Here is a 12,424-nt window from a genome sequence, read left to right as displayed (position 1 = left end):
CCAGCATTTTTGTCTACATGAACAATTAAAATCAACAAACGTCTTTCCTGGGACAGTCTCCCCTTTACTGTTAACGTAAGTTTCCCCACTATTTCACTTCTTCTTCCTTGGGGTTTTCTTCCATTGTTCCCTGTTCCCTTTTTTTCTTTTATTGCCAGAAATTTCATGTTCATCTGAAAAACAAATTACTTAGATCTACAAATTCATTTTCAAAACTGATTTATTAAGAATGCCAATCATGTGACCAAGTTACCATATTCCATTTCATTACTTTGGTAGCTGACGAATATGCGAAATACTAGTCTTTCAGGAACTCTTCTGCCAGAGTGAACCATCTCCACATTAAATCACATTTCCTGCCCTAAATAAAGAGGTATTTCTTTCCACGGGGTCAGTTTTTCTCTCCCCTCATTATTTATGGCAGCATTGGCCAAAATATCGACATACACTCACTAACGATTGTGCAGTGACCTTAGATTTACTACTTGTGGCCATGGTTCATTCTGACATGTGAGGTAAACAACATAACCTCCAATTAATGAGTTTATTCTATAAACTAAAGTATCACTAGTTATTAAAATCCATTTACCATTTGATGATTGAGAGGCACCATCACTAGGTTCATATACATCAGAAGAACTAGAACTACACGACTCGTCTTCACAATTATCATCATTTTCTGCCATTGCGCAGGAACGTGCACCTGAGCTATATACCATGGTAGCCATCTTGTGATGCTGCATGGTTCACTTTGGAATAAGAGAATGAATAGTACCAACCTTCTGCCAAAGAAATCCCTTGCTACAGCAACGAAACGAGGTGAGTTGTCAGATAGTTTGTTTTGTCATAAGACAAAATGAAACCCTATCGTTTTAAAATGGTGAAGAGCTCAATTTTTTTTTAAATGTCGCTTAGTTGATTCTGGCATAAGACCATTCATTTGTCCCCCGAGTCACTTGACTAGTGTCATTCAATCTTTCAAGTGTGACAGAATTCCCTGTATCAGGTAACACATGAGTAGGACCTTCTTTATATCTGGCATGGGTGCCTTCTCCATGCAGTCATTTATCAGTGTTACTATGCATTTGATTCCATTTGAAGTAAGAAATACAAGTAGGGAAAAAGTTAAAGTAATTATCAATGTACTCTGTGCTGTTCTGAGGGATGTAGCCCACACAGAGCTTTTCAACTACAGAATGTCCCAGTAGCTTATGGGGATCTCTTTGACTTGCAACAACATATGGCTCAAATTTGATGAGATATCCATTAGATGTAGCTAAACACTACCATTTGAAACCACAACAAATTGGCTTGCCTCTTATAAACTGTTCCATAAAATGGTAGCCGTAATAAGGCTCCATGGCCTCATCCAAGCAGAAATTTGACCCTAGAGTCTCTATGATGATGTCTTGAAATTTCTTATTTAGATGTGAAATTAATGGCCGAACCTTATATACTTTATCATCTTTTTCAATGCTGTCATTATCATTGACATGGAAGAATCTATGAATTTTGTCAAAAGTATTTCTGGAGATAGACTTGAAACAAGGACATTGTTTATGTCAGGTCTGGTCTCCCAGTACATACGTCTATGCATTACCTTACAATATCCAGATAACAGCAAAATAGCAATGTCTTTGTAGATGTCATCTTGACTTATTTGTATGTTGTGTCCCTTTTGAGCAGCATATTTTACTATGTCTCTCGTCGGAATCTCAACCAATTCAGCACCAAAAACGTAACGAAAAAGATGTATTGGAGTCAAGTTTGATGTGCGGAGATGTTCTATTACCATATTTACTCGAATCTAAGCCGCACTTTTTTTCCGGTTTTTGTAATCCAAAAAACCGCCTGCGGCTTAGAATCGAGTGCAAAGTACGCGGAAGTTCTGAAAAATGTTGGTAGGTGCCACCACAACTAACTTCTGTCGTCGAATATATGTAGCGGTACACAGGCATGCTTCGCAGGCACAAAGACAAATACTGGCACCGAAACCTCTGTGTCAGTAAATAAATAAAAAAAAGGTGGAAGACGAGCTTTTTTTTCTCCGCCCCGAGTTTCGACCACTGCATTTTCATACATTATCCAACGAAGTAAATACAAATTCCGTATTGTTCCTCTTCGAACGTAGCAGCATTTCAATGTACTACGAAAATCCGACTGGCAAGACTGTTTGGGATATTTGTCAATATGGCCAACTCTGCTTTCTGAATTTTTTCCTAACTTTGAGAAGAAATGGTTGCTGATAGGAACTTTTATGAATTGTGAATCACATACAGTATTGTCTTCACCATAAGAATAATACGAATATAAACATTTTGCCATGTATTCTTTCGTGTTTGCTGCTATCTCATTTAAATCCTGTCCGCCTAATAAACTACGAAACTAGAGTGAGACAGCAGCAGACGCGGAAGAATATACATACCATGTCATATTCGTATTATTCTTATGCCTAATAGTGACACAGTCAGAAATGAAGCACGGAAATTGACTAGATTTTTAAATCTAAGATGACTCTAATTTCTGTGCATAATGTAATGTACTAAAGAGGCGTCTGCAAAGATTTTCAAACGGAAAAAATTTTCGCTAAATTCTCGTTCAGAACATCTTCTATCATATGCAATCTATTATTTGGTTCTTGTTGATCATTATCAAAGAAAGCAGCAGTGTAAGTAGCAACGAATAGCAGTCTCTTGCCATTGTTTCGCTAATTAGACGATTCCTCTCTTTGTTTTTTTTTTTTTTTATTGTAAACGGCGGTAGCGTGCACAAAAGCAAGCCATGCCGCGAGCGGCGACAGGCTGTAAACCCTCATTTTCAGAATGCGACAAACAATGCATGACACAGTACAGTAATGCATTTTCAGCTTAGAGTGACGTAAACACCTATAACAAAGAGAACTGCACTTGTCAGATCAAAGAAAAATAAGCAATCAATTCAAACCAGACGAAGCACGTGAAAAAGGAAGGGTACCCGTATAAATACGGACGGAGCGCCTGATGCATAACGACGGCTACCTGGTAAAGCTTAACTGCTAAGCTTACGACTCGAACCAAACTACTACGGCTGACCAACTTTGTTTCGATTTGGAAGTACGGCCTAAAACTTTTCTCTCCCCTTGAATTTCGAGTCTCAGATTTCAGGTGCGGCTTAGATTCGGGAAATTTTTTTTCCTCAATTTCGAGTCTCATTTTTCAGGTGCGGCTTAGATTCGAGTGCGGCTTAAATTCGAGTAAATACGGTATATCAGGTGTAGCCTCACGATATACTTCAATTTTTTTAAAGAGTGTAGTCTTTCTTCTATCCATTGTCTTGTTTTCCTAACCCGGGACCACTGTCATGATTTGGAACAGCAGGGATTTTCCACTTGAGTGGATAAACATGTAACATTTTCAACAAGGCCATCAGTATTTACTGATCTTATCTGTGCAGTTTGTTCCAGAACCTTCTTCCCTAAATCAGCAACAGTGGCGGGTTGTCCTTCTGCATCACTGCCTGTATCATCTTTATCAGTGTCCTCACCATCATTTGGTGGAACAAGTACAAATTCAAGCTCCTGACATACATCAAATATGTCAGACAAAGTTTCATCAACTTCTTCTGTGGAGACCAGGATAATTAGAACCTCGTTCTAATTCCCTCTCCTTTTCCAAATTATATCTGAAATAAATTGGACCAACTGAGAGAAAATGACTCCTTACTGCCCACTGTATGATATTTCATATGTAAAGATATAAGCCAGTACCACAAAGAAGCAAATGAAGTATTCTTTTCCAGTTTGTGCTTATATATTGCATTTAAGTATTCAAATTACTAATCCGTAATACACTACTGGCCATTAAAAATGCTACACCAAGAAGAAATGCAGATGATAAACGGGTATTCATTGGACAAATATATTATACTAGAACTGACATATGATTACATTTTCACGCAATTTGGGTACATAGATCCTGAGAAATCAGTACCCAGAACAATCACCTCTGGCCATAATAATGGCCTTGATATGCCTGGGCATTGAGTCAACAGAGCTTGGATGGCGTGTACAGGTACAGCTGCCCATGCAGCTTCAACATGATACCACAGTTCATCGAGAGTAGTGACTGGCATATTGTGATGAGCCAGTTGCTCGGCCACCATTGACCAGACGTTTTCAGTTGCTGAGAGATCTGGAGAATGTGCTGGCCAGGACAGCAGTCGAACATTTTATGTATCCAGAAAGATCTGTACAGGACCTGCAACATGCGCTCGTGCATTATCGTGCTGAAATGTAGGGTTTCACAGGGATCGAAAGAAGGGTAGAGCCACGGCTCGTAACACATCTGAAACGTAACATCCACTTTTCAAAGTGCCGTCAATGCGAACAAGAGGTGAATGAGACGTGTAACCAATGGCACCCCATACCATCACGCCGTGTGATACGCCAGTATGGTGATGACGAATACACGCTTCCAATGCACATTCGCTGCATTGTCACCAAACACGGATGCGACTATCATGATGCTGTAAACAGAACCTGGATTCATCCAAAAAATGACGTTTTGCCATTCATGCACCCAGGTTCGTCATTGAGTACACCATCACAGGCGCTCCTGTCTGATGCAGCGTCAAGGGTAACCACAGCCATGGTCTCCGAGCTAATAGTCCATGCTGCTGCAAACGTCGTCGAACTGTTCGTGCAGATGGTTGTTGTCTCGCTAACAGCAAATGCAGGATGAGCTGTGAAATTTACCACAATGCTAGAACTATAAATACATTCCATATAGACTATGTGTCTAATAGGTAGTCATCACCCATCAAACAGCAAAAAAAAAAAAAAAAAAAAAAAAAAAACTGATCAGCCACTACTCCCACAATTTACAGTTTATTTGGACTCAAGAATGTAAATTCGACTAAACACATATGTTATATTAAACAATCTTTTGCTTGCTCAGTATTTAAATAGCTGATAGTGTTCCATGTAAAGCTACACAAATGCTCAACATGAAGTAATAGATAAAAACAGCAGCTCAGTAGTGTAAGAGATAGAGGAGTATTAAAAGAAAAGCAAAGAAAAGAAAAGAAAAGAAAAGACAAAAAGAAAAAGGTGCTACTTTTCTTTTAATACATACATAAAGTAGTCTCCAAGTAAATCTCATGCTTATCACTGTGAGTAGGTTAGCAATAGTCATAATTTGTCGATAATATTCTTTACAGTGGCTGCCTCTGTCTGTTAATTTCCCTGATAGCTTTCCTTCATTATGAGATTTACAGAATATGATGAGTGAATGAATGGATGAGAAACCTGGGCAGTTAATGAGCATCAATCAACATCTGAGTGCCAGGGCTGTTAAGACATACAAACCAGGTGGAAACCAACAAAATCCTGTAAGTAAAGTAACACTGTTCCATGCTCAAAGAGAAAGCCTATATACAACAGGCTCACAAGACAGGTTTCATCATGCCCAAACAACCCAGGTCATCTGTCTCCCATTTCATAGTTTAATACAAACCTAAAATTAGTAAGGAGTTTAGCACTAGACTGCGTACAGAGGAGTATTTCCATTATCAGATGTAGAGTATGCCCTACAGAAAATTCTTTTTGCATCATCTCAGTTTTTGAGAGAGCCCTATACCAGACTGATTTCACACATTGGCACTTACAACTGTAGCATTCTTTGCCGTCACAAAGAATGAACTGTTATTTTCCATAAAAGTGTTTGGCTGGCCGCTCTCTCTCTCTCTCTCTCTCTCTCTCTCTGTGTGTGTGTGTGTGTGTGTGTGTGTGTGTGTGTGTGTGTGTGTGTAATAGATAGTGTGATCAGAGAATAGTGAACAAAGCACGTTATGCAGTAAAATATTTGCAAAACTTTGGTTGAGAGGACACCAGGCAGAAAACCCATATCTGAAAACTGAGGTGAGTCTGCTGTTAGTAATGTTATGATTAGTGCATTTGCTATCCGTGTTTCAAGAGAAATACATTTTTGTTTTCATTTTATATTAATGTTACTGTTGCTGCTTTAGAGTGTAACAAGCTGCAAATTACAGAAAAAATATGCATCCACCACCAAGAACTGTAAACTTTTTGCATCTCCCACATTACATGCAGAGTGCCCAGAATTACCGTAGGTGTATCATCATAGCCACAATGTAAGTCCCATATGTGGTGGAAATCTCTTGAAACTGTTTTTCTTTTTATTTATTTTTATGTTTTACTCACCAGAGGATAAGGGGTTGAACTACAATGCTCCCTGGAATTAAAGTTGTATTCAGTCTCACATTAGTACAGTGAGGTTGTCTGATTAAAGAATTAATTATTTACAGCAACACCAATCACTAGAAATTGTTTCCTCCAAAGGTACAGCAAGCTACAATCTGAATAACATAAAATAAAAGTGCTTTGGCCAGTACGTACTGTATTAAAGTATGTAACAAATTACAATATCTTTCTCTGTTTACAACATTTAATTTTTCTCAAAAAAATCGTTTCAGAGTCCATATGCTGACAGATGTCTCTCTTCTGATACCAAAAGACCCCAGAAAATCTATAACAGTATTGTTACAAAGCTAAAGCAAATAATAATTATATATTTTTATAATAATGCGGATGCCACCTCACATTTAAATCGTATTGGTTTTGTTCCAATTTTATGTCACTTTCTCATCGTTTGCACTCGTGCTGACTGTCAATGGTCTTCTCACTTTCACACTAAGCTGACTCATATTTTGCTGAGTGTCTCTCACCGGAGCATATTACTTTTTATCGGAAAAAAAAAAAATATCTCTTACTCCCCCTTTTCCATGTAGTTTAAACATTTAACTTAAGCTGTAATTCCACAAATCCTATCAATGAAAATTTAGACTCAAAAATATGCCTTACAAATTCAGATGCTTCCAGTTCAATAGTAATAATTAAAGTTTAAAATGTTGTGTGGTATGTATCACGTATTTGATAGAGACCGATAGACATGTATTACAAAAATAACAAAACGGTACTTATTTTGCATTTTTATTAACGTGTTTGTTTCCTTGTGGGTTTTATATACAGTGGACATTGCTACGAGATTCCATTGGAAAGATTAACACTTAATTTTGAATTTTAACTTCAGGTTAATGAACATTAAAAAGTTTTTCCAAAGAATTGGAACAATACTACCTTGTTGTTGTGGTCTTCAGTCCTGAGACTGGCTTGATGCAGCTCTCCATGCTACTTTATCCTTTGCAAGCTTCTTCATCTCCCAGTACCTCCTGCAACCTACATCCTTCTGAATCTGCTTAGTGTATTGATTTCTTGGTCTCCCTCTACGATTTTTATCCTCCACACTGCCCTCCAATGCTAAATTTGTGACCCCCTGATGCCTCAGCACATGTCCTACCAACCGGTCCCTTCTTCTTGTCAAGTTGTGCCACAAACTCATCTTCTCCCCAATTCTATTCAATACCTCCTCATTAGTTATGTACTCTACCCATCTAATCTTCAGCATTCTTCTGTAGCACCACATTTCAAAAGCTTCTATTCTCTTCTTGTTCAAACTATTTATCGTCCATGTTTCAATTCCATACATGGCTACACTCCATACAAATACTTTCAGAAACGTCTTCCTGACACTTAAATCTATACTCGATGTTAACAAATTTCTCTTCTTCAGAAACGCTTTCCTTGCGATTGCCAGTCTACATTTTATACCCTCTCTACTTCGACCATCATCAGTTATTTTGCTCCCCAAATAGCAAAACTCCTTTACTACTTTAAGTGTCTCATTTCCTAATCTAATTCCCTCAGCATCGCCCGACTTAATTTGACTCCATTCCATTATCTTTGTTTTGCTTTTGTTGATGTTCATCTTATATCCTCCTTTCAAGACACTGTCCATTCCGTTCAACTGCTCTTCCAAGTCCTTTACTGTCTCTGACAGAATTACAATGTCATCGGCAAACCTCAAAGTTTTTATTTATTCTCCATGGATTTTAATACCTACACCAAATTTTTCTTTTGTTTCCTTTACTGCTTGCTCAATATACAGATTGAATAACATCGGGGAGAGGCTACAACCCTGTCTCACTCCCTTCCCAACCACTGCTTCCCTTTCGTGCCCCTCGACTCTTATAATTGCCATCTGGTTTCTGTACAAATTGTAAATAGCCATTCGCTCCCCGTATTTTACCCCTGCCACCTTTAGAATTTGAAAGAGAGTATTCCAGTCAACATTGTCAAAAGCTTTCTCTAAGTCTGCAAATGCTAGAAACGTAGGTTTGCCTTTTCTTAATATTTCTTCTGAGATAATTCGTAATGTTAGTATTGCCTCACGTGTTCCAACATTTCTACGGAATCCAAACTGATCTTCCCCGAGGTCAGCTTCTACCAGTTTTTCCATTCATCTGTAAAGAATTCGTGTTAGTATTTTGCAGCTGTGACTTATTAAACTGATAGTTCGGTAATTTTCACATTTGTCAACACCTGCTTTCTTTGGGATTGGAATTATTATATTCTTCTTGAAGTCTGACGGTATTTTGCCTGTCTCATACATCTTGCTCACCAGATGGTAGAGTTTTGTCATGACTGTCTCTCCAAAGGCCATCAGTAGTTCTAATGGAATGTTGTCTACTCCGGCGGCCTTGTTTTGACTCAGGTCTTTCAGTGCTCTGTCAAACTCTTCACGCAGTATCATATCTCCCATTTCATCTTCATCTACCTCCTCTTCCATTTCCATAATATTGTCCTCAAGTACATCGCCCTTGTATAGACCCTCTATATACTCCTTCCACCTTTCTGCTTTCCCTTCTTTGCTTAGAACTGGGTTTCCATCAAAGCTCTTGATATTCATACAAGTGGCTCTCTTTTCTCCAAAGATCTCTTTAATTTTCCTGTAGGCACTATCTATCTTGCCCCTAGTGAGATAAGCCTCTACATCCTTACATTTGTCCTCTAGCCATCCCTGCTTCACCATTTTGCACTTCCTGTAGATCTCATTTTTGAGACGTTTGTATTCCTTTTTGCCTGTTTCATTTACTGCATTTTTATATTTTCTCCTTTCATAAATTAAATTCAATATTTCTTCTGTTACCCAAGGATTTCTACTAGCCCTTGCCTTTTTACCTACTTGATCCTCTGCTGCTTTTACTACTTCATCCCTCAGAGCTACCCATTCTTCTTCCACTGTATTTCTTTCCCCCATTCCTGTCAATTGTTCTCTTATGCTCTCCCTGAAACTCTGTACAACCTCTGGTTCTTTCAGTTTATCCAGGTCCCATTTCCTTAAATTCCCACCTTTTTGCATTTCCTTCAGTTTTAATCTACTGTTCATAACCAATAGAGTGTGGTCAGAGTCCACATATGCCCCTGGAAATGTCTTACAATTTAAAACTTGGTTCCTAAATCTCTGTCTTACCACTATATAATCTATCTGATACCTACTACTATCTCCAGGATTCTTCCATGTATACAACCTTCTTTTATGATACTTGAACCAAGTGTTAGCTATGATTAAGTTATGCTCTGTGCAATATTCTACTAGACGGCTTCCTCTTTCATTTCTTAACCCCAATCCATATTCACGTACTATGTTTCCTTCTCTCGAATTCCAGTCACCCATGACTATTAAATTTTCGTCTCCCTTCACTACCTGAATAATTTCTTTTAGGTCATCATACATTTCATCAATTTCTTCATCCTCTGCAGAGCTAGTTGGCATATAAACTTGTACTACTGTAGTAGGCACGGGCTTCGTGTCTATCTTAGCCACAACAATGCGTTCACTATGCTGTTTGTAGTAGCCTACCCACACTCCTATTTTTTTATTCATTATTAAAGCTACTCCTGCATTACCTCTGTTTGATTTTGTATTTATAACCCTGTATTCACCTGACCAAAAGTCTTGTACCTCCTGCCACCGAACTTCACTAATTCCCACTATATCTAACTTTAACCTATCCATTTCCCTTTTTAAATTTTCTAACCTACCTGCCCAATTAAGGGATCTGACATTCCACACTCCGATCCGTAGAACGCCAGTTTTCTTTCTCCTGATAATGACGTCCTCTCGAGTAGTCCCTGCCCGGAGATCCGAATGGGGGACTATTTTACCTCCGGAATATTTTACCCAAGAGGATGCCATCATCATTTAACCATACAGTAAAGCTGCATGCCCTTGGGAAAAATTACGGCTGTAGTTTCCCCTTGCTTTCAGCCATTCGCAGTACCAGCAAGCAAGGCCATTTTGGTTGGTGTTACAAGGCCAGATGAGTCAATCATCCAGACTGTTGCCCCTGCAACTACTGAAAAGGCTGCTGCCCCTCTTCAGGAACCACACATTTGTCTGGCCTCTCAACAGATACCCTTCCGTTGTGGTTGCACCTACGGTATGGCCATCTGTATCGCTGAGGCACGCAAGCCTCCCCACCAATGGCAAGGTCCATGGTTCATGGGGGGTAATACTACATTATGTGCACACATTTCTTAGAAAGACAAAATAAGCAACATTTTTTTTTCAGCTTTATGTTATAACTGATTTTAGTATACAGGAGTCATTAAATCTTAATTAAACATGTAATTAAAGTTTTTATTTTTGTGCTACCAAGTACAGGTTAATACAATATTAGATATTTTTTAATGATGTGCTTGTTTTCTCAGAAATTACATGTGAATAGAAAATGTGACAGTGTGTACATGGCAAACTGACAGAATGTTTATGTATTTGACAAAAACATAATACAGTTTGTGTTGAAGACTGACATATTTCTCAACAACTTGCGTAAGTGAAAACAAAAAACCATGAGTATCTCCTGCATAAAATTTTTGCATGGGATGCTGCCAGAGAATTCATGCCACAGAGTGAGAAGAGACAAAAATGAAGAAGATGTTCCATCATTACACAACCATCTTGTGCTACCATCATCCATTCCAAGAAAGCAAGAAGGGGTGGCTGTAGTGTACCATTGAAATAGGTTAACTTCTCCTTGGGTAAGATCTCGAAGGGTAAATTGACAGGTAGATTAATGAGTAATTGGTGTTTGGGGCTGCGGTTCCAGTACTGGTGGGTGATTACCGGCAAGTCAGTCCTGAAATGTCACACTGTGTACCACTTATCAGGAATCCCTGACCCTCCAGCTCTACTCAATGTGGGCCACCAGAATGACCTTGTTTGTAGCATTTGCAAATGACAATTATCAATCTTGATGCTGAGAATAGCCAGTGCAACTGTATCTTTTGAAAAAATTTAGTTCCCCTTGTAACAACCTCCTTGTGGCATTTGGTCGCAGGCATCTCAGAGTGAAACAGTGTATACCTGCATGACTCAGGGATTGTGTGTATTCTGTTTGTGAGGCAGACAGTGACTTGTCTAGTTCAGCACTGCAGTAACTCTGAGGGGGAGAGTAGTACTTTCTGAAGTCCCTCCATCATCTTAAATGACTGAATTGAGCCAGAAAAAAAATTCATTATGATGAACTTTTAACCTTAAACAATGCCGACACGTGTCACACACACATACACACTCCCAGTTACTGCCAAACTACAAGAGGCATTCAATAAGTAATGCAATTTTCCTTTTTTTTCCTCAATTAGTTTCAGTCTAAAAGATGCGGGCTTCATTGTGGGACGTCATGGCATATTCCCACATCAGCTCCTGTGGTCTCGTGAAGTTCTGACAGGTGGCAACGCTAAACATAGTCTTCAAAATGGCCGTCTGTAACACAGGAGCGTGCCAAGCAGAGAGCTGTTACTGAGTTTCTTCTGGCAGAAAACCAGAGCATTTCAGATATTCACAATGGGTTGCAGAATGTCTACGGAGATGTGGTCAGTGAGACGATACACGAGGCATCCGTCACCATCGCAACAAGGCCGCATAAACCTGTCTGATCTCCCACGTGCTGGCTGGCTGCACACAGCTGTGACATCTGCAGTGTTGGAACGTGAAGACACTCTCATGCAAGGTGACTGACAAATCACAATCAAACGCCTCACTGCGCAGCTGGATGTCTCTGGTGGTAGATTGTAGATTGTAGATTGTATTTTATTGGTCCTGTTGTCTACATAGCAGCTTATGCATAAGACATTGGACAAGTCAAGTTATAAATATACAGGCTGAAAGTAATTTCAAGGCATACATATTTAAGCTTACAATAATACACTTTACACACAAGTATTTATATAACACATTTCATAAATTTAAATATTCTTCAATGGAATAAAAGCAGTGATGCTGTAAATATGACTTTAGAGATTTTCCAAATGTATTGACCTCAGTGATAGCTTTTATGTTTTCAGGAAGTTTGTTATAAAGCTTAACTCCCATGTGAAAAGTACCTTTTTGGCACAGTGCTGTGCTGATTTGAGTCATATGTAAGTTCCTGTTTTGTCTGGTAAAGTGCTCATGTATACCACAGTTTTTTTGTAGCCTCTGGTCCTTGCCTATTACATTTAATTTAAAGAACAAAAGGGTTTCCA

At 38.8% G+C, this 12,424-nt stretch overlaps 1 protein-coding gene across 1 annotated transcript; it reads right to left on the bottom strand.

Moving 5' to 3' along the window:
* Positions 1–911: 911 nt before the first annotated feature.
* LOC126088473 (piggyBac transposable element-derived protein 3-like) lies at positions 912–1,795 on the bottom strand. The gene is made up of 4 exons (XM_049906615.1): positions 1,601–1,795; positions 1,288–1,538; positions 1,112–1,227; positions 912–1,048 (listed from the first exon to the last, which is right to left on the bottom strand). The coding sequence occupies exons 1-4, from the start codon at positions 1,793–1,795 to the stop codon at positions 912–914; spliced, it is 699 nt and encodes a 232-aa protein (XP_049762572.1).
* Between the last annotated feature and the right edge of the window lie 10,629 nt (positions 1,796–12,424).

Source organism: Schistocerca cancellata, chromosome 6 (assembly GCF_023864275.1).
Source record: "Schistocerca cancellata isolate TAMUIC-IGC-003103 chromosome 6, iqSchCanc2.1, whole genome shotgun sequence".
NCBI lineage: Eukaryota > Metazoa > Arthropoda > Insecta > Orthoptera > Acrididae > Schistocerca > Schistocerca cancellata.
Note: the sequence above shows the minus strand (reverse complement) of the source record. Positions and strands in the feature narration are given on the sequence as shown.